General features: G+C 54.8%; 1 protein-coding gene across 1 annotated transcript; it reads left to right on the top strand.

Moving 5' to 3' along the window:
* Positions 1-1,980: 1,980 nt before the first annotated feature.
* RGS14 (regulator of G protein signaling 14) lies at positions 1,981-15,940 on the top strand. The gene is made up of 15 exons (XM_055431042.2): positions 1,981-2,181; positions 9,186-9,207; positions 9,396-9,574; positions 9,912-10,004; positions 10,093-10,236; positions 10,601-10,744; positions 10,861-10,963; positions 11,263-11,375; positions 11,825-12,028; positions 13,726-13,802; positions 14,038-14,164; positions 14,242-14,323; positions 14,430-14,476; positions 14,555-14,669; positions 15,230-15,940. The coding sequence occupies exons 1-15, from the start codon at positions 2,137-2,139 to the stop codon at positions 15,430-15,432; spliced, it is 1,698 nt and encodes a 565-aa protein (XP_055287017.2). The 5' UTR covers positions 1,981-2,136; the 3' UTR covers positions 15,433-15,940.
* Positions 15,941-22,802: the final 6,862 nt, after the last annotated feature.

The following is a 22,802-nucleotide window of genomic DNA, read 5'->3' as shown; positions in this document are numbered from 1 at the left end:
TAACCAGGCCCGACCCTTCTTAGCTCCCGAGATCAGATGAGATCGGGAGCGTTCAGGGTGGTATGGCCGTAGACTAAGTTGGTCTCTCTCTCTCTCTGAACAGTTCAAAGTTCCTGGTTGACTGGTGGCTTGCTTTCTTACATCAATGTGTTGACCTAGGCCTCTTCCTTCTTGTGGTTCCACAAGCTCCTAGGGCTTCATCATCTTCTGTATACAGTCAGCTATAGAGAAAGGAAAGAATGTGGAAGACACATAGGACTTAAGAGCCTCGGCACACTTCACTCCACTCACACTCAGTTGATGGGAACTAGTTAGCTCATGGCCACACCTGACTGTGAGGGAGCCTGGGAAACTAAAGTTTAGCTGTGTGCCAGAGAAGAGGACATAAATTTGTCGTGAAGAGTCACTTGGTTTCTGCCTTTGAAGTTTTCAGGTCATGGCCTTAGAAGGGGGCAATGGAGTAGAGGGTATAAAATGAAAGATGGGGTATCACCTTATCCTTGTAGAAAGAGGGGCCCAAACTGGAGTGGCAAGTGACCTGACAGCTCTAATTAAGCCCATGTGTGTGTACATGCTCAGTTGCTTCAGTCATGTCCGACTCTTTGCAACCCCATGGTCTGCAGCCCGCCAGGCTCCTCTGTCAGTGGGATTCTCCACGCAAAAATACTGGAGTGAGTTGCCATGCCCTCCTCCAGGGGATCTTCCCAAGCCAAGAATAGAACCCGCATCTCCTGCATTGCAGGCAGATTCTTTACTGATGAGCCACCAAGAAAGCCCCAAGTAAACCCATGGTGATGGTATGTCCGACTCTTGCAACGCCATGGACTGCAACCTGCCAGACTCCTCTGTCCATGGGATTTCCTAGGCAAGTATACTGGAGTGGGTTGCCATTTCCTTCCCCAGGGGACCTTCCTGACCCAGGGACTGAAACTGCATCTCCTGTGTTGCAGGCAGTCTCCTGCATTGCAGGCAGATTCTTTACTGATGAGCCACCAGGAAGTCCCAAGTAAGCGCACACTGAGGGAAAATACAAGTCCCATGCCGGATATATGCACATATGAAAAAGAGGCCAACTGAAGACTCTGAAGGGCCTGAGTTCATCCGGGACTGGGCCAGGCCGTGGAGGCAGGGTGCCCTTCTTCAGTCGACAATACTACACGAAGGTGGGACTCTCATGTGACTTGAATGCACAGGTGTCTTTGGAAAGCTGACTTGTTCCCTGCCCAGGGGGGTGAGTGTGAGCATACCTGACTGTAGGTGTCTGTCACTGGGGTGCCTGAATTCACAGGCGCCTGTGCACATGTGTGACTGTCACACGCACATGTCTAAGGGACTGTGCATTCACATGACTGAACCCCCAGATATTCCTGATGAAGGAGAGCCTGTGAGTTTCTTCCCCACACACTTGAAGGCTCTGTGTGTGCTGCCCATGCCTGCAATGCAGCCACTGCTCTGCACACACAGGAACAGGCCCAGGAAGGGCAGCCTGGAGATGCCTCAGGACAGAGGTGGTGACTGGACGTATACAACTGCCAGGGGGACAGGCGCCGGGTGCGCACACGTCCAGCACACGGCAGGTGGGATAGCTGTGTGCTAAGTGACGAATGCACGTGGACACTCAGATCACAGCACATACGTCCTGGTGTACACGGGAGCCCCTGCAGCTTGTACAAAGGTGCCCAGGTGTGTGAACATGTGCTCCTGCGTGCCCAGACGTGCCCTTGGAACTCCCCAGAAGGGCCAGACTGGGCTGGGCTCCTCTCTGGGCACATAGAGGCCTCTGCTGTGTGTTGGTGCCTGCGTGGGGCACTGCCAAGCCTGCGTTGGCGGCATGTGTGTGCGCGCGTGAATGTGTGCGCGCGCCTGCGTGTGCATGTGCGTGTGTGTGTGTGTGTGTGTAGGAAGAAACATTCGCTCTCTTAGACCTTGCTTCTTTCTGTGGTTCGGTTTCTATAGAGACACTTCCTGTGGCAGAGAAAAGAGGTAGTGAGCTGGTGTTTCAGGATGTGAGGACCCGCAGGAGCAGACCTGGGTTCTCTCTGTCATCTGCCCGTCATCGTGCAAGCTCTGGCCGGAGCTGCCCGCAGTCCCCATGGTGGGCGCCCCCCGCGGCGGGGACCCGTGAAGAGCAGCGGCATGCCAGGGAAGCCCAAGCACCTGGGTGTCCCCAACGGACGCATGGTGAGTGCGGGTTCCGGGCCAGGCCCACAGGGAGGGGGTAGGCACACCCAGGGTGGAGCCCAACAGGCACACCCGGCAGGGCTGGGCTAGAGAAGTTGTGGACAGACAGCAGCAGGTGGTGGAACCTAGTGCCCTCACCCCAGGACCTTCCAGATGGCTCTGATGGGGACCTGGGGCCACCTTGGGGATGAGACCACAGGAGAATGGCCATTAACTTCTGGCCCAGTCCCCACTGCTCTCTCACCTGCTCCTTATGTACCATCTGGGGCTGCCGCCTCCTAGGGGCACAGGCAGACTTGGCATGCCCTTTGCACCCTGTATACCCCCACAAGGCCCTGAACCCCATACCTCACTTAGCCTCAGCCCCCTCCCTCACCTGGTATCTTGATGCCCATGATCAGGTGAGGGGCAGATCCGATGGGGTCACCACCCTGCACCAAAACCTGCTCCAGGGGCTTCCTGTCACAGCTAGAAGTCCTTGGGCAGCCTGGGGTGGGTCAGCAGGATCAGGCTAGGTCCCTACAGCTCCTCTCTGTTCTGTTCCTGGGCTGCTAGGAAGGGTTGGGGGAGCTGAGCCCTGGGATGGCCCTGGCTGTTGCCGCTGCCCCACCCCTTAAATCCTCTGGTGGCTTGGTGTCCAGGTTAGAGATGCCCCTGGAGACGCGGCTTCTTTATTCATTCAGCAGATGGGACAGGCTGTGCTGGGCTTCTCGTCTCTTCCCCTGGACACCGGCCCACTTGGCAGAGACCCAGCTCCTCCTAAAAACTCCAAAAAGTCCAGACAGTGTCCTAGTCTCTGACCCAGACCCAGCCTAGTACTGTCCACAGAAACCTGGGTTCTCATCTCAGTTCTGATGTCCTTGACTAGGGACTGACCCTCGGTTTCCTCCACTTGAGATGATTAAGTGGAATAATGAATCTGAGGTCCTTGATCCACTGGGGAGTCTCCATTAAATGTCAGCCCAATGCCCCCCCGCCTCATTCTCAGCCCCTCTTCAAGGATCTCCTGCCTCACCAAGAAGCTGAGCCACTCCCCACCCCTACTCCTCCTGCTAATACCCAAGACCTGTCTCCATACCTCTTCCTCTAGCATCTCTTTGTTGGGCAGGGAGAAGCAAACCCTTCCAGGCTGGCCCAGTCCCCCACCTTACTATCGACCATCAACCTAACTTTGAAAGTTTGAGCATGCAGGGGCCTCACACGCCCTGGAGGCATGGGACTTGGCTCATGCCTCCCAGGGCGTCCATGCCAAGGAGGAACATGCCCACTCCCACACCCACCCCAGAGGTAGCCGACTTGATGCTTCTGAGCAGTGCCCAGAATTGCAGGGCAGCCGGGGGGCTGAGACACCCAGCTTCTGCCCATCGCTTGTCAACACATAGCTTCTTTAAGTCCATGGACACCCCAGCTCTTCTCAGAAACTTTCACACTTAGATTTATCTTTGCCCTTCCCCAACTCCATCCTGACTCTCTGTGCTACCTCTTGGCATCCCGAGGGTCATAGATCAGCCACTCACTGGCCCTCAGGCAGGCTTCTGCAGCCATGCTCAGCTGAAATGGAGAGGGATAGGCAGGCATCAGATTCAGATATCCACAGATGTGGTCCAGCTGTCAGCCTCCTTCCATGAGTTACTTCCTGAGGGAGGTTCAGAGGAGGACAGGACGTGCTAAGGGCAGCTGGCAGGGAGAGGGACCTGCCTGTGAACCTGGCCGATCTGACTCGATGCCAAGACTCCTCCGCCTCCCAGAATTGCCTGGCTCGGTCCGCCCCTACCTCCCCCTGCCGCCACCCCCACCTGTCATTCCCTGCTGAGGCAGCTTCAGTTGTCAGCCTCATCTTTCTGCCACTCAGCTTGTCAGGCGGTTGCAATGCAACCTGTCACTTAGAGATGGCTCCCAGCCCCCTCCCAGACAGGCCTTCACACAGTCCCAGCTGCCGCTTCATTTGTTCACTCACACATTCATTCCACAACCCCCCCTTTGGGCCTGCTCAGTGCTGGCCCTGTCCCAGGCATCAGGACCCAGGCCCATTGCCCGAGCCCCTGCCTTCGGACAGCTCCTGGTCTGGCAAAGCACAGCAGGCACAAGCACAAATGCTGGATAAGATGCAGGCTTGGGTAAGAGCATGGGTCAGGACGACAGGAAGCTCGAGGAGGGCCTGGGAGGGAGAACCAACTTCTCCAGTCGCTTCATGCATTGTTGGTGTGGAAGGTGTCCCGAAAGGATGTGCCAGCCAGAGCGGGAAGTAGCTTGGGGAAATGCCTAGACTCGGGGAAACAGGATGTGGGCACAGGGACAGGGCCTGAGGGCTGGTGAGCCTAAAGCCTGAAGTTACTGAGTCTTGTCACTCTCAGGGCACCCAGTTAGTCTTTCTGCTGGGGAAGACCTGCAAGGCAGAGCCCACTGCACCTTGGAATCCAGCTCAGGGCTAGGGGTCCGCTCCACAGGGCTGACTCAGGCTGCAGAGCTGGGCAGCCGTGGGTCTTCCCAGAGAGGATCTTGGGGCCTAATCACCCCAAGCCAGGATGAAATGAGATGATGGTATAGAGGGCCTGGTTCAGAAGTTGCTCAGTGAATCAGCCTTCCTTTTGAAGTCTGACCCCCTCCAGAGGGCAGAGTTCATCCAGGAGGCCCTGAGCTCTTTACCCCAATCAACCTTGCCCAACTACGCCCCAGGGTCTGAGAGGCCCTGGGCTTCTCATCTCCCTGGTACATCTTTGTGCATCCAGGGAGGAAACTTTATGGAGGAGAGACCTCAGGCTCCCGAGGCAGGCACACTGGGGCCCTAATTTCAACTCAGGCGCTCCCTAGCTGTGTAGTTTCTTTGGGTTTCATCTGTAAAACGGAAGCCATAATTACCTGCCACCCCAGGTGAGGATGGAGGGGGAACACGGCTGTGTGCCGCTGCTGTCGGAGAGAGCACAGCAAACATTGGGCCACTCTCACCTGGGTATTCTCAGACACCAGCAACTCCCCCAGCGCCCATTTCCAAGGAAAAAACTATGGCAAACTGAGGCCACAGCATGGGTCAGGGACGCCGCTGGCCACCACACCCTTCCTCATCCCTTCTTCCCCTTTTCTCCCATTCACTCGCCACTTCTCCCCAGGCAGGCCAGGGTGGGGCAAGGGCAGCCTGGCTCAGCACAACTTCCCCAGGCCCAGGAGCCTGGACAGGTCAGAGCCCTGAGTTGCAGCAGCAGCCACTCTCCTCACTGCACACCCACCACATCCCTTCCTGGCAACCCTGGAGGATGCGAACGCTGAGCCCCAGACTACCCAGGGGGAAACTGAGGCCCACCATGCCCTCTGGAATGGTGGATCTGGAATTGGACTCCCTCCCCACTCCCTGCCACCTCCTGTCTCAGCCCCAGCTCTACGGGTTAACATCTACTGGGGCAAGAGAAGGCCAGGAAGAACAGAGATGGGGGGTCTGGGGCCACAGCATCCCTGATGGAGGGGTGCCAGTGCCTCCTGCGAGGGCAGAGGAGGGCTATGTGGGCCCCCATGGCTGCTCGGGGGCACTTGGGATAGTGCTCCCTATGGAGGGAGTTCAGGCCAATTCTCTGCTGTAGTACAGGCCTGCCTTCCAGGAGCTACAGGATGGAAGGGGAGAGGTCCAGACATAAACGGGCAGCGTGCAATGGACAGGGGATCAGGGCAGCTGGTGTTTAGGGATAACCGATGTCAGCAGGCAGAGACTGGAGAGCGGTAGGGCAGCGGGAACAGGAGCAGATACCAGGCAGAGGAAACAGCAAAGCAGGAAGCAGGAGTGTGAAGAGGTGTGGGGAAAATAAAAGTCTGATAAAGCAGAGGGTGGAGGTGAGGGGGAGGCCATGGGGGAGGCTGAAGAGGTTCATTAGTCAGACCCGGGCAGAGCTTCAGCTGTAACCCAGCAACTGCTCTGCCTCCCAGATGGAGTGGGACCAGAAGAGGACCTGGGAGCCAGCCCCATCTAAAGACACAATCCATCCAACAAGATGTAAAGAACAAAACAAAACACAAGTGTAAGCCAGCTCAGGTCCCTCTGCCTTCTCTGGGGACCCGGCTTGCCCATGAGCATCCTGCAATTCCACCACCCCGCCCCCCCCCAACCAGGGAAGAGTGCAGTGGAGAGCACTGAGCAAGGGAGAGGCTGAGTCCAGGTTGGAGGGTGGGCCAGACAGAGGCCGGTGGGTGTTGGGGGCGGGAGGAGGGAGGTCCAGATGGCCACTGTGGATGAAGAGGGGAAAGTCAGGATGGTTCCTGGAGACCCGACCTGGTGACCAAGGCTGGAAACAGCCACAGAGCAGCCTGGGGAGGAAGAACTCAGGGCAGGCAGGTGTCCACGAAGGCACGAGTCTGGGCTAAGTCATTTCAGTTGGGTCTGACTCTTTGCTATCCTATGGACTGTAGCCCGCCAGGCTCCTCTGTCTATGGGATTCTCCAGGCAAGAATACTGGAGTGGGTTGCTATGCTCTCCTCCAGGGGATCTTCCCCACCCAGCGATTGAACCCATGTCTCTTAGGTCTCCCTGCATTGGTAGGCGATTTCTTTACCACTGGTGCCACCTGGGAAGCCCTGCCCATGAGGGCAGCTGCCAGGAAAGGGAAAAAACAGCTGGAAGGAATCTTGAGCTTCTTGTCCCCTTCACACACCCCAGGAGTTTGTCCCGCAGCCCCAGGGGAGAGTTCTGATGAAGCTGTCAGATGGGAGAGTGCAGAGGCAGCTGGGCGAGGGCTGGGGTGGCCAGGCGAGGGCCCATGGCTTGGTTCCACACCCAGCTTCCCTCTGCACAAGCTTTCCTTCCTCCTTATCAACGTCTTATCCCCACACTCCAGCTTGGAGACAGGCTCAGGGAGGGGCCAAGGTGGTAAAACTAGAAGAGGACAGGGCTAGGATTTGAATCCGGGTCCAATGGACCCAGTAGCTGTGCTTTTCCCTCTACAGCAGGGCTTGGCAAAGCTGAAAGCTGAAGCAGGGTCAGACACCAATACTAGTGCAACAACAACAATAGTTATGTTCCTTGAATATTTACCACAAGCCAGGTGGTGCTCTGAGTTCTATGTATATTTAATTTCTTTAATTACAGCAAGCCTTTGAAGTCAGGACCATTATTTGCCCCATCTGATGGCACTAGTGGTAAAGAACCTGCCTGCCCCACAGGAGATATAAGACATGAGGGTTCAATCCCTGGGTCGGGAAGATCCCCTGGAGGAGGGCATGATAACCCACCCCAGTATTCTTGCCTGGAGAGTCCTATGGACAGAGGAGCCTGGCAGGCTACAGTCCATGGGGTTGCACAGAGTTGGACATGACTGAAGCAATTTAGCATGCACAGGGGGAGACTGTAAGGCACAGAGAGGTGAAGTGTCCTGTCCAGGGTCACAGAGCACACATTTGAACTCAGGTTGTCTGGGACCTGCTTCCGTAAGTAATAGAAATGCATCAAACTGGCCCCAGAGTCCTCTGAGGAGAGTGTGAATCAGTTGTTGCTCAGGAACAGCCAGGGTTGCCATGCTGGGAAGAAGCTCAGGGTAGCTGGGGCAGAAACAGGGTTTCATGTAAAATGCCTGACTTTTAAATGTGGGAAACCCCTTTTAAATTAAAAAAATATATATTCTGATATTCATAACATCCTACCTGTTTGCAGGCCAGCTCTGGCCCACAGATGTGTGACCCGGGTGCTCCCAGGTGGAAGTGGGGGACAGAAAGGGATATTCCAGCCAGGAGGGCAGGGTGAGGCTTCCTGGGGAGGAGATATCTGCAGACGTGTTTCCAGTTGGGATGGAGGGAAGGGACAGGAAGTGGAAGCTCCTGTGACAGGACCTGGTGAAAATGTAGCGGGGCTGAGGGAGGAAGGAAACGGGGATCAGTCAAACCCTGGTGATGGGAAGAAAACCAGACGCAGAGAAGCTGGTTCCCTGCCCTGAGTTGGTGGCGGCAGGAAGTGGCTTCCATTTGGGACTGGCTGAGCTGGAAGGGCTTATGGGGCATTTAGGTGGAGATGTCAGCAGGAAGTTGGCTATATGTGTGTTTGAAGCTGGGGAGATGTGGGAGGGAGAAAGGGCCCAGAACAGAGTCAGAGAAGGGTAAAGGCCGCCTTGCATGTATAGATAATGAGGAAGCTGGAGGAGCTGCTAGGAAGGTAGGAAGACCAAGGGAAACCACTGCAAGAGTCATTTTGAAAGGAGGGTTTTTCTGTTTCACTAATGGTTGGGATTCCCAGAGAAGTCAGAATTGGGCACCCAGGGTGGGGAGTGAGGGAGGGGCACAGAGGATGGGACTGACCTCTGCAGCTACTCCCGGTGAGATTTGTAACCAGCCTCATCAACACTGCCTGGGAGTTTGTTAGAAATGGAGAGCCTGACGCTCCAGAGGTGCCCCTCCACCATTCTAATGCACACTAAAATTGGAGAACCACTGCTCTCTACTATAAAATAGAACCCCATGCCCTGCCCAAGGTAGGGAGTTTCCAAGAAGAAACAGTTACAATAAGGAGATCATCAGTTTTCTCAAAGAAAACAGCAAACATTGATATATCACTTGCCACATGCTGGCCCCTGTTGTAGATGCTGGAAATATATTAAGCTGATTTGACCCTCAGGGCAGGCACAGGAAGTAAGTCACTATTATTATCATCCCCCCTCAATTACAGATGGAGGCAAACAAGTAACTTGCCCAAAGTCACACAGCTAGTAAGTAACAGAAACAAGATTCAAACTTTATGCTCCTACCCACCATGCTCAACACCCAGGCTCACCCAGTGAGAGCTAGGGGTCAACCAGGAGTGACTGGAGGGTACCTGGCATAAGTCTTAGCGCACAAGGTGGTTGGCACATGATGAAAGGGGAGCCCAGGGCAGCCTGAGCAAAACCCTGAGTAAGCAGTGACCCGGTTGAGGATGCCCAGCGTGGCCCTCCAGGCAGATGAGAACACAGCTCTGGTCCCAGGGGCTGGGCCTCAAACTGTCCCTTGAGAATCCACCCGGGGCTCTACTCTGACTTTCTGCCTTGGGTTTCTTGTAGGTTCTGGCTGTCTCCGACGGAGGTAAGTGACAAAGTGTATAGAGAAAGCCTGGCTGGAGTTGGGGTGGGGATTGAGGGGGGTGTATGTGGAGAAAGGGTGGGGATACCCCTGCCATTTGCTGTCTTTCCAGGGAAAGTACCTGAGATGGGATTGGGCCAGGGGCTGGGGAAGGCCGCAAGGCTCACCTGCACTTGTCCATCCCCCTGCAGAGCTGAGCAGCACGACGGGGCCCCAGGGCCAGGGCGAGGGCCGAGGCAGCTCCCTCAGCATCCACAGCCTCCCCAGTGGCCCCAGCAGCCCCTTCCCCACCGAGGAGCAGCCTGTGGCCAGCTGGGGCCTGTCCTTCGAGCGGCTGCTGCAGGACCCACTGGGCCTGGCTTACTTCACTGTAAGCCCTGGGGTGGGACAGGGAGGGCGGATGGCAGTGGCCACCACGGGGGGAAGGGTGGAGGGGCATGGGAGAGGGTACGGCTGGAGTTTCAGGCTGGCCAGATCTGAACTCCTCTGTCGGCTTCCTCATCCAGCCTTTCTTGGCACTCATTTCTCTTCTCCCAACTGGGAAGTTTCCTTCTCTCCGCCTCTTTTGTTCCTCTCTGTGCCTCCAGATCTGATCCCATCTGTCTGTCTGGCTTAGCCTCTGGGACCTCTTTCTATCCCAATTTCTTTGACCACATCCCCTGACTAGGTCTCTGGGTCTCCACCTGCCTCCTCCTCCCCATCCCCAGGAGTTCCTGAAGAAGGAGTTCAGTGCTGAGAATGTGACTTTCTGGAAGGCCTGCGAGCGCTTCCAGCAGATCCCGGCCAGCGACACCCAGCAGGTCGGGTGAAGGGGGAGCTGAGGCTGCGAGAGATGGGACCAGTCCCTGAACCATGCCCCTGACCCTCTCCTGTCCGTCCCTGCCCCAGTTAGCTCAGGAGGCCCGTAACATATACCAGGAGTTCCTGTCCAGCCAGGCGCTGAGCCCCGTGAACATCGACAGGCAGGCCTGGCTCGGCGAGGAAGTGCTGGCAGAGCCGCGACCGGACATGTTCCGGGCCCAGCAGCTTCAGGTGAGCTGTCCCAGGGGGCGGGGCCTGGGGTAAAGGGCGTCTCCTCTGAAGGGAGCTGGGCGGGGCAGAGGCGGGGCCAGATCCAGGGGCGGAGCCTGAGCGGCAGAGATGGTGGGGGTGGGGAAGAGAGCAGATCTGGATGCTGGGACTCCGCAGGGTGCGGGTCAGAGGGAAGACGAGCGTCTACTGTGAAGCAGGGGCTGGGGGGCGGCGCCTGGGGCAAGGAGGGGCTCGGGGCTCGCCCCCTAAGTTGGGGATGCACCCAAGCCCCAGGGCCGAGTCTGGAACCTTGGCGGCTCGCTGAGCGCTCCCGGCGGTTCGCTGAGCGCTCTCCGCAGCTCACCGCCCGGCGCCGCCTCCGCAGATCTTCAACTTGATGAAGTTCGACAGCTATGCGCGCTTCGTCAAATCCCCTCTGTACCGCGAGTGCCTCCTGGCGGAGGCCGAGGGTCGCCCCCTGCGGGAACCTGGCTCCTGGCACCCTGGCAGCCCCGACACCACGAGAAAGGTGCGCACGCTGGGTTCTGGGGGGAGGTGTCCCGGTGCAGATCTTCGGGGGTCGCCCACGGTCGGCCTGCGGACTGGCGCCCCGCCCAGTGCCACTGCCTTCCGCGTGTCTTGCAGAAGCCGAAGCTGAAGCCCGGAAAGTCGCTGCCGCTGGGCGTGGAGGAGCTGGGGCAGCTGCCACCTGCTGAGGGCCGCCTGCTCCGCAAGTCCTTCCGCAGGGGTGAGGGCAGAAGCGGGCCGCAGAGATAGCGAGGGCAGGAATCTGGGCAGTCTAAGTCAGTGAAAATCGAAATGCAGGGCCCTGTGGATCCCCCACCCCGCCACGTTCCCCTGGTGGTTCTGTTCCCACGCTAGAGCCCAGAAGTTTGGGAAGCCCCCGTCAGTAGCGAAGCCTCCCGGAACCCAAACCCCGTTAGACCCCTGCAAAAGGGCTCCAGCAGAGTCCACTCGGGTGCGGAGAGGCCTCAGCAGAGGGGTGAGGAGAGGGTGCCCGTCCTGCTCACTCTTCCTTTCCTCTAGAACTAGCCGGCGGGGCGGCCAACTCAGCCTTGCGCCGTGAGTCCCAGGGATCGCTCAACTCCTCCGCCAGTCTGGACCTGGGCTACCTTGCCTTTGCCAGCAGCAAATCTGAGGTAAGCCAACTGCTAGGGGAGACGAAGTGTGGGCCCAGGTCACTGACTCTTACCTCTTTGAGTGGCCACCATCATTCTCCATCACCAGCCCCACTTCATCCCCTACTTGATCCATATGGCCAATAACTCAGCCTCCTTACTTTCTTCCTGTCCTCACTGCTTCAGGCCCCATGCATATTATGGGTGAACTCTTCAGCCTGTGTGTGCATGTGTGGGTGACCAGGTGTATAGAGCGTGTGTGTAGCAGTCAGTGGGTAGACCGGTCCCTGGGGTGCCCATAAGCTTGGGTGAATACATGTATTCCCATAGGAGGATGTATCCTGCCTGCCTGCAAGTGTGCCCTTGGGCATGTGTGTGCCTGTGTGTGCCCCAGTGAGCTTCCTTGTGTACCTGTCTTTGGGTCCTTGCATGTATACACATCACTTCACTCGACATCTGTTCTGGATCAGAGCCACCGGAAGAGCCTTGGGAGCTCAGAAGGTGAGAATGAAAGCCGACCAGGGAAGTACTGCTGCGTATACCTGCCTGATGGCACAGCCTCCTTGGCCCTGGCCCGACCCGGCCTCACCATCCGTGACATGCTGGCAGGCATCTGTGAAAAACGAGGCCTCTCTCTACCTGACATCAAGGTCTACCTGGTGGGATTTGAGCAGGTGTGAACCTGGCCTGGTCTCCAACTCTAAATCCCTTCCTGATCCTGAATCACTCCCCCCCCATTCCTATCTCTGCTCAGCCGTGACCCTAACACTATTTCCATCTCTAACTTTAACCCCATCCCCCATTCCTACCCCCTTCCTGACTCCAGCCCTCGCTACAACCTTCAGCCCCATGCCCAACTTCAAATCAATCCAGCACCAATTCCTCACTCAAATTCAGATATCTACTCTTACCCCACAAAAGTCCTGTCCCCATCCCATTCCCATTCTGGTGTCCAGCTTCATTCATATCCAGAGACTGTGATATGAATGTGATATAAAGAGACTCCATTGCTGGAGCTGGGTTTTTCCCTGTCACCCCCAGACTTCAGACTGCCCATTCCTGAAATGGCCATTTGGAGACCCCTCACTCCCTCCAGGAAAGCCCAACTTCATCCAGCCTATGAAAAATTTTCCTTTACGTACAAACTAGCATAGCTTTAAACTTAATTAAACCATCCAGTAAGGGGGAATCTAAAGGAAGGATGCTATATCCCAGGGAGAACTGTCAGAATATCATTCACCCAGTAGACAATCCTAAGGCGCTGCTAGGTGAGTGAGCAGAGGGACCCAGTGTCCTCCAGGTCCAAAGGCTGGAGGTGAGCCAGGCAGAATGTGATCAGGGAGGAGGAGTTGACCCTCCAGGGTTTTTGGGGCAAGATAGACATTTCTGGGTGGTCCCAGGAGGCTTCAGGGAACAGGTGGTGGTTGATGAGGATGAGTTAGCCTGGCAGAGTTGTTGGAGGAGGACATTCAGGCAGAGGGGGACCTAAGAAGTGCTGGGCACCTTCAGAGGCCTGGAGCACAGGAGTGTGAGGGCCACAGTGGGAGAAACTCTGCCCATTCTCTTGGCCACCCAGGCAGCCTCTACAACCCAGATGGGTTCTCATGTCTGCTAAATATAACTTCCCCACCCACACTCCTCCTGTCCCTGCAGACAGCCCAGGCATGTTCCCTGGGAGAGGCTGCCTCCCAGCCCTCGGCTGGGGCAGGTCGCCGGGTGGTGATCACTATCACTACTTTTATGTACCTACTGTGTGTCAGGCACTGTGTAAGATACTTCACATCCTTCTGGCCTCACAGGTGTCTTGGAGGGAAGAGCTCCTTTTTTTTGCAGTGAGGAAACAAGAAGTGTCCTTAGTAGGTGGGAATAGAGAGAAGTGGGCAAGTGTAAAAGAATAAGGACAAGGCCTGGGTGGCTGACCAAAGGTGGGTGGGGAGGGAGGAAATGCGTCCAGCTGGCCTGATTAAGTTTCACATGCCTGGGGGACAAAGGGCAGCTGTCCAGGGGGGCAGATCCTCACCTGGCTCAGGAAGAGGTAGTTTCTTTTAGCCCTTAAACTGGCCCTTTTAACCAAGCAGCCCCATTACTATTTCCTGCTTACCTCACCTCCATGTTTCCTATAACTCTGCTCCTTTTTCAAGTCTTTCCAACATTCTTGCCACCCTTCTCCCTGGTCTGGGCCATTCTAGGCTCTGATCCAGCCTGGCCTCTTACTCTGTCCGCATCTTTATGTCTCACCCAACCATCAGCCCTTCCCTCTGACCCTTAGGGAGCCTCCATAGTGGTCATGGAAGGACACGTGAGGATGACCTGGGATGGGAGGAGGGGGAAGGAGAAGGAATTCTGAGACTCTGCCCTTCTGCGTCTCCAGAAGGCCCTAGTCCTGGATCAGGACTGCACCGTGCTGGCAGACCAGGAAGTGCGGCTGGAGAACAGAATCACCCTCGAGTAAGTGGTGAATCACACCTTAGCCTAGGGTTCCAGCACTCACTGGGATTCGGGCTGCTGTTGTCCTTCCAAGTCCGGCCCTTGTACTAACCCCGCCCACTAGGCTAAGGCCCCACCTCCCATCGGTCCCACTGCCCCAGTTCAGGCTCCACCCCTTCTCGGGCCAGTCGCTGGTGGGTTGGGGGAGAGGCGCGGCGGGCTCTCCACCCTTCCGCAGCGCTAGGGTCCCGCGCAGGCTCGAGGTGTCGGCGCTGGAGCGCCTGGTGCGGATCTCGGCCAAGCCCACCAAGCGGCTGCAGGAGGCGCTGCAGCCCATCCTGACAAAGCACGGCCTGAGCCCGCAGCAGGTGGCATTACGCCTGGTAAGCCGCGGGGCCGAGGGACCGGGGCGCAGCGGGGAGGGCTGCCTGTCCCGCGGGCTACTGACCTGTGCCTTCAGCCAGGCGAGAAGCAGCCGCTGGATCTGGAGAAACTAGTGAGTTCGGTGGCCTCCCAGAGATTGGTTTTGGACACTCTCCCAGGTAAGGGGTGTTGGCCCCATGGCTTGATCCCCCAGAATACCTCTGGCCCAAGAGGAAGGGGGTCCAGGCAGAAGGCAAACAGGAGTGGTGGCGCTCTCTGCTGCAGGTGTGAAGATCTCTGAGGTTGGCGACATACCCTCCTGCCACAGCCAGGTGAGCCAGTGGCTAGGTGCCCTCCTTTGCCCATCAGTCTCCCCTCCTGGTTATGTCTCCAACCTCATATTCTCACAGGGAGGACCGCCTAGAATCCAGGACAACGCCACCAACCTCCCTCCACCGTCCCTGAACTCGCTGGCCCAAGTGCCCAGTAGTATCATTGGGAAGCGGCAGACCTGTGACATTGAAGGTACGTTGGGAATGGAGGTGGCTCGGGACCAGAATCGGAGAAGAAAATGGCAACCCACTCCAGTATTCTTGCCTAGAGAATTCCGTGGACAGAGGAGCCTGGTGGGCTGCTGTCCATGGGGTCGCACAGAGTCAGACATGACTGAAGCAACTTAGCATGCATGCATGCATTGGAGAAGGAAATGGCAAACCACTCCAGTATTCTTGCCTGGAAAATCCCAGGGACAGAGGAGCCTGGTGGGCTGCCATCTGTGGGATCTCACAGAGTCGGACATGACTGAAGCGACTTAGCAGTAGCAGCAGCAGGAACCAGAATGGTTGAGGACCATTGAGGAAGGGTGGTCTCAGAGAGCCTTGAGCTGAGGCAGGGGCCTGGATGTCACTGGGTTGGAACAGGGTCCCCTGGGATTGAGGGACCAGAAGGGCCAGGATGGGGGCAGGAAGGGAGCATTAGTGCTGGGTTTAGGGAGGCTATGGCCATAGTAAGGACAGCGGGTCTGTGGTGGGCCAGCATAAGTAGGTCTGCACCCATGGGTCCCTTGACTCTGCCACCACCCCCAGGCCTGGTGGAGCTGCTGAACCGAGTGCAGAGCTGTGGAGCCCATGACCAGAGGGGCCTTCTGCGCAAAGAAGACCTAGTGCTTCCAGAATTTCTGCAGCTGCCTGCCCAAGGACCCAACTCCCAGCAGCCTCCACCACAAGTGGAATCAGCAGCCCAGCCCAAGGGGAGCGCCTCAGACTCCACTGTCCACTCTGCCCTCTGACAGCTACCCAACAGTCCAGGCTGGCTGCATGGCACCTGGCGGGCCAAGCATGCCATGGGCCCGCTCTGCATGCCCTGTCTGTGCCATGAGTGTCCCTGGCCCCTTCCTGCCACGGGCAGGCCCGCAGGAAGAGGTGGGAGGGGTAGAGAGGAGACTCAGAGGAATGACACCCCACAGCTGCCACCACTTGGTCCCTTAACAGGCTTGCTCATCCATCCCTCGCTGCCAGGCCACCAGGGGGAGGTGGGCCTAGCCCCCAGTGCAGATGTGCCCAGTGCAGAGGGGCGGCATTGGCAGTGCCAGCATCCCTACCGCGTGCCAGGCCTCAGCAGGGAGCAGGAGGAGGGGCTGGCCCTTCTTCCAGTAGTTGGTCTGAGTAAGGCCTTGGGGTGCAGGCAGGCAGCCCCTCCCTCTACCCAGAGACTTGGACTGTGCAGTTGGCTTGGGGCAGCTGGGTTTGTCCTGGATGTATGATACTGTTATTATAATAATTATTATTATTCTGCCATGAGGTGTCTTCCTTGTGTGACAGTCTACACTGTGCCACCGCCCCCACCCAAAAATTGCATTGCCTTTGTCACTAAGGTCAGTGCCAGGAAGTTCTTGGGGGCCTCAGGATGTACCCCCTGACTTCCTGTTGTCAGAGCCTCTCTTCCTGGTTGCACGGGAGTATAGGGAGTATAGGGTGTGCGTGTGAGAGAGACAGACACAGGGAGGGACCTAGGCAGTGTGGGGGGAGGAGGGGGAAGCGGGGCAAGGGAAGGGGGGCAGACCCCTCTGGGGAGCTGTGCCTCTGCTGGTGTCCTTGTGCTGTTCCTAGCTCTCTGAATCTGAGTACAGTGTCTGCTCACTCAACTCCTTTTCTAGTGGAGACTGAATATGTCTCTGTAGACATGGCAGTGAGCTCCTCTGGATTCCCTGAAGGCCTCAAGGAGGACACTGGCTGTTGTGGCAAGGGCACGTTCTGGCCCTGCCTGATTGGCTGTTTGGTCTTCCCTGTCTCCAGGCAGCCAGGGAAGCCCAGAGTCCACCCAGGAGGAGAAGCAAAGATTCCTTTCAACATTCTGTGATTCTTTTGGGGAGAAACACACTCTTTTTTGGGTCGCAAAGAGTCGGACACGACTGAGCAACTGAACTGAACTGAACACTCTTTTTTAATTGAAGTATGGTTGATTAGTAATATTATGTTAGTTTCAGGTATACAGGAAAGTGATTCTGTTTTAAGTTTAACTAAGGTATAGCAAACATACAGAAAAGAAGCCATGACTGTATAACCTGAATTATCATGAAGAGAGCACAAACCAAGAGTGATTCCGTTTTGTTTTGTTTTTTTTCAGATTATGAGATAAATTATGAGAATGGGATTAACAGGTACAAGCTACTTAAGATAGATAAGCAACAAAGATTTACTGTATAACACAGGGAACTATATTCAAATCTTATAATAATATATAATGGAGAATAATCTGAGATTGATTGTTATATATTTATCTTGTATACAGCCAAGTTCTCGTATTAATTTTGGGTGGGGTTGTTTTTATTTGTTTTCATTTTTAACTAGATCCTCTTAGGGTTTTATAGATATTCAATATCATCTGCAAATAAAGGGAATCATGTCTCTTTTTCCACTGGCATACTTTAATTTGACTTTTTATTAAAGCAAGTTCAAATTGGTAAAAAGTTGAAAAAATAAAAATAGTACAAGGAGCATCCATATACCTGTTTGTTCTAGCATTTGCTCTGAGTGTATATCCATGTGTGTGTGAGTGATTGTTTTTTTTTTTAGCGCTTTTGAGGGTGTTATCTCTGAAACTCTAATGTGTACTTCTGAAGAATAAGGATATTCTCTTACATAACCACAGTAGTTATCAACATGAAATTGCCAGATACTTTTATTTAATCTATAATCTATATTCCAATTTATATGATGACCTAATAAAATCTCATAGCATTTCCCCCCCTCTAATATAGGATTCAGTCTAGGGCCAGGTATCACATTTAATCATCATGTCTGTTTAGCCTCCTGTAATCTGGAATCAGGGAGAACCCGGGAAGGAGAGCCCCAGCCTTCAGGCAGAGAATCCAGACTCAATCCCAGTGTTCTGTGATAGAGAAGCAAGAGGACACAGGAGCCTTGAAAAGGCACCAGGAGGAGCAAGGGGCGCCCGTGACCACCTCTAACAGGCTGAGCTCTCTTCCCGACTCCAGTTCTTCACCCTCTGCCAGGGGCTCCCCATACCTGCCCCCTATCTTGTAACTGACTTTTTACCCTTGAAATTCCTGGGAGAGATGAGCGGGGTTTGCTGGCCTTTCTCTAGAAGTTGAACGCCATGATCTTAGTTTTTTGAATGTTGAGTTTTAAAACAGTATTTTCACTCTCCTCTTTCACCTTCATCAAGAGGCTCTTTAGTTCCTCTTCACTTTCCAGTAGTCATATATGGATGTGAAAGTTGGACCATAAAGAAGTCTGAGTGCTGAAGAATTGATGCTTTTGAACTGTTGGATAAGACTCTTGAGAGTCCCTTGGATGCAAGGAGATCAAAACAGTCCATCCTAAAGGAAATCAACCCTGAATATTCATTGGAAGGACTGATGCTGAAGCTGAAGCTCCAATACTTTGGCCACCTGATGTGAAGGGCTGACTCACTGGGAAAGACCCTGATGCTGGGAAAAACTGAAGGCAGGAGGAGAAGAGGACAGAGGACAAGATGGTTGGATGGCATCAAGACTCAATGGACATGAGTTTGAGCGAACGCTGGGATATGGTGAAGGACAGGGAAGCCTGGCATGCTGCAGTGCATGAGCTGGATATGACTGAGTGACTGAACAACTCTAGAAGTTGAGTACAGGCCTTCCTCTTGGGGCCTTCAGCCCTCTGCCCCCTCAGCCCATTTTGTTTGGCTCTTGGGGTCGTCTCATGAGCCAGGCTTGGCTATTGAGTGTGGTCCAGGAATGATCCTCTCTCTGACCCCAATCCGAATCCCAATCCTGGTCATTTTCTACTGTCCTTTGGGGGATTTGCAGAAAAGACATTCAGGGATAGAATATGCATGCAAATGAAACCAGAACAAGAAAGCAGGTTTGATGGATGGCGATTCTTGATGAAAAGGATCTAAACTCCTAAATTCACCCATCCACTCCTAGACTTCCTCATTAGGCAAGCCAATGCTCATGTGTGTGCTCCAGATTCTGAGTGAGTTTCTAAAACTTATAACCATAGACGTCCCACTTCACTGAAGGTCTCAGCTTACACACCTCAGAAGAGGCTTCCTGACCACACTGTGCTATGGTCTGAACATTTATGTCTCCCTGAATTCATGTGTTGAAATCCCAATCCCCAAGGTGATGGTATGTGGAGGTGGGGTTTTGGGAGGTGATTGGGTCATGAGAATGGAGTCCTCATGAGTGAGATTAGTGCCCTAGTGCCCTTACAGTGTGACCCCAGAGAGCTCCCTGACCCCTTCCACCATAAGAGGACACAGAAATTGGCTGTCTATGACCTGGAAGAGGTCCTCACCAGAACTCCACCGTTTTTGCACCCTGATCTTAGACTTCTGACTGCTAGAACTGTGAGAAATAAATTTTTGTGGTTTACAAGCCCCCCAGTTGCTGGGATTTTTTGCTAGAGCCACCCGAACAGACTATGATAGTCTATATGAAGTGCTTCCCAGCTTTTGTGTGTGTGTGTGTGTGTGTTTATTTTTGGCTGCACCAGGTCTTAGCTGTGGCATGTGGGATCTAGTTCCCTGATCAGGGGTTGAACCCGGGCCCCACGCATTGGGAGCACAGTCTTAACCACTGGACCACCAGAGAAGTTCCAAGTGCTTCCCAACTTTGTTCTCTACCATTTTACCCATTTTTCTTCCCTCACAGCACTCAGCCCACTCTGTAATGACCTTGTTTACTTATTTATACTTTGCTGACAGAATGATATATGTCCATCTTAGTCACTGCTGTGTCTGCTTGGCCTAGTGGGCTGACAGATAATGCCACAGCCCACAGATCTAGTCCCAGTGAGGAATTCAGGGCAGCAGGGCAGTGGGGGTGCTGGACAGGGGACCACATAGCACCAGGGTCACAGTCTGTGGCCAGACATGGAGGCGGGGAGGCAACCTTTGTCCCTTCCCTGATCAGCTGCAGAGCTTGCTCATACTTCCCAGGGGCTGGAGCTTCTCCCTTGTGGCATTCTTCCATGTGCCCTGGGATAGAGAGGTGGGGACACCAGGTGAGAGATGGGGTATCTTCCCAAAGTTGGAATATCCTGCAAGCCAAGCCCACTCTCCTACAGACTTCCATCCCCATTCCCAGAGATGATGCCTCTTAGTCTTAGGGACCAACAAGATAATCCCATTAGAAAGGGGATCATGGGCCAGGCAGGAAAGCCTCCATAAAGGTCAATCCCTGCAGGAGGAAGACTTCACATCTGCCAAGGCCCCCAAGTTAGAACTGCTCCATCCTTTATCTCATTTTGTCCTCACAACCAACAGACTGGTGTGGATGACATCAGGGTTGCAGGAGGCCAAGTGACTAGTCCAGGGATCACACAGGGAATTATCGCTGGGGTGTCACCAGCACTCAGTCTGTCTGATTCAGAGACACACACCAAGGAGGGCCTGGATACTGTAGGACCCCCAATGGGGAACCCAGGCCCTCTCAGAAGAGGATACGTTGATATGGCTACTCTGGGGGCATTTCAAGAATTTCTGTTAAAACTTAAAAACACACAGTGTGTGACTCTAGCAATGCCCCTAAAGAATCCCTCACTTATGGACACAAAGGGGCCCAGCCCTGCAGGATGGTCTATTGCCTGAAAACTGGGAAAAGTGGATGGGGTGGGGTTGGGGTTACACAACACGTGCTCTCCAATACCACACAGCAGATAAAGAATTGGGTACAGCCTGTCCTGCTACGGAAAAGTTCTTCAAGACATATTATTGTTTGTTTAAAAAATAAAAGAAAAAGCAGAGCAATGAACATGGCACAATACCTTTATATAAACCACAAACACACTAGGCACTTATAAGTGTACAGAAAGGAGAGGAATGTTCTAGAAGAATGCATATCAAACTCACAAAGAGATGGGAAGAAGACCAGGATAGAATAGTAGTCAAAGAAGACTTTCGCCTTTAATTTGTTTTTAAAGAACACAATTAAAAATGATTATACTATCACAAAGCACTCCTCAAGACCACTTCTTTGTCACTGCTGGGCTGCCATCCTTTTCTCAAAAAGTGGTACCAAACTCTACCTTTAGGGTCTTCAACCCAGGGTTCTTCTGCCCCCTCAGCCCATTTTAACCAGATGGGTGTGTTCCTCTGTCACAGTCCCCTCATGCTCCCCTCCCCACCACACCCCTAGTGGCAGCTCTGAGCCCTCATCGTCCATCTCAGCCTGGCCAAGCTCCATCTACAGAGATGGGGGCAAGGAGCACCGCTGGTCAACCCCTGGGACCACGTTTCAAAACCACTGCGCAGACTCCTGGGTGGGTAATGGAGCAGAGCTGCTTGTCCTCATACTACCAGCGGGGCAGCCCTGGGGGCAATCGGCTGTTCACCCAGTGCCCAAGGTGAAGGAAGGGAGAGAGTATACGTTTGACCACTCTGCAGCTTCCACCACCCCCATGCTACAACCTTCACAGGCTGAGAGGGCAGATGTGACTTCCTCAGGGATATGCAGGGGCCCTGGCCCATGGGGCTCCAAGCCTCTAAGAGAGAATCTGTCTCTTGTCCCCCTACTCGTCTTAACAGCCTTAGAGTATGGGATGGACACAGGGACCTTGGTTCTGAGCCAGGGTTGGGGCAGAGTAGAGGCACTGGCTGCTCACCTGGAGCTGGGCTGCAAGTGCTGACGTGGCCGCGGTCTAGTGCTCTGGGGATAGCTGCCCCACCCCCAAGGGTAGTGCAGGGTACACTCGGCAGGGGGCCTGGCCTGATGGTCAGGTGACTTGGACTTCTGGGGGATTAAAGGCTGGAATTCAGCTTCCACAGGGAAACGAAGGCCCAGATAGGGAAGAACACACATGGTTGGTTACACTGAATCAAATGCAGCCAGATCTGGGCACAGGCCCCAACCCCTGCACAACTGCAGGGGGTGCTGTTCATGTCCACCATGGTCCTGAGGGTCCAAGAAGAAGGGACATGGACATGTGTATGTGTCCAGTGACTCCTGCAGGGACTAAGTGAGGAGTGCTCTGTGACCGTCTCAGCTCCTGTCTCCAGAGAACTGGCTTGTGTGTAGAGAGGGACAGACAGCCAAGGAGAAGCCCCACTGAGCATCCGACCTCCAGGCTGGCCCCAAGTGCCAGCTGCCAGGAGGAAGCAGCTAACTAAGGTGGATGGGTCGAGGTAACCCCACCAGCCGAGGAGGAGGCCACCATCTTCCTGCCTCGTTGCCGAGGCGCTGAGGAACACAGAACCTAGACCCCAAACCTGAAGCTTGGAAGGTGGAACTAGAACTTGGGACCTAAAGCACAGAGCCTGGATCTGGGAACTGACGGTCCAACCCAGAACAGGGAGCCAAGAGCGGAAAGCTGAACCTGGCATCTGGATCTGAAATTGGAGATGAGGACTCAGAACCTGGAGTCCAGCGCCAAGAACCAGAGCCCGGAGCTTGACATCTGACGCCTAAAACTGGAGCCGGAGACCAGAACTCAGACCCCGGAGCCCACTTGGAGGCCAGAACCAGAGCGGGGACCCCAGAAACTGGAGACAAGCTCCATGTCCAGACCGTGCAGGCCACGACCTGAAGTCTGAAGCCAGCCTCAGAGCTTCAGGTCTGGAACCCAGAAGCCAGAGGCTGGGACCACCAGCTGTGAGTCCACAGCCTCCCATTCAGGCCTATTCCTGAGGCCAGCAGGAAGGGCATTGGGCTGGGGACACATAACGAACAGAGCTGCAGGGGAAGGAGTGATTTCTGAGAAAAGCCCAAAGCGGCCTCAGCTCTTTTGACCACAGACTTTGGCCTCGTCAGTCAATGAGTGACTGGTGACTGGGCCACCAGGATTAATCATTATACGGGGCACAAATCCCCCAAACAAGGACACGGCATCCTCAGGCCAGCCACCCCTGCCCTGCACACAGAAGATCTAATGCAATCTTGGCCCCACTCTAGAAAGTGGGCTCAGATGGAACAACAACTCCGGGCTCTGCCTGCTCTGTGCCAGGCAGCTCAGATCAAAATCCAGCTCTCTATGAGGGGACAGTCAAGAGGACCGGGGAGGGAGGGACCACTCTGTTCCCAGAAGGAGGTGACAGGTGACCGCTACTGTGTCACTCAGCCTGCTGGTAAGAGTGGCTGCCTTGACCACAGATACAGAAATGAGGCATCCACGTGTGCAATGCACACTCACGCTGGGTCCGTGTGCAGTCTGG

This window comes from Moschus berezovskii, chromosome 8 (genome assembly GCF_049115385.1).
Source record: "Moschus berezovskii isolate FMDL1 chromosome 8, NW_MosBer_1.0, whole genome shotgun sequence".
Classification (NCBI taxonomy): domain Eukaryota; kingdom Metazoa; phylum Chordata; class Mammalia; order Artiodactyla; family Moschidae; genus Moschus; species Moschus berezovskii.
Note: the sequence above shows the minus strand (reverse complement) of the source record. Positions and strands in the feature narration are given on the sequence as shown.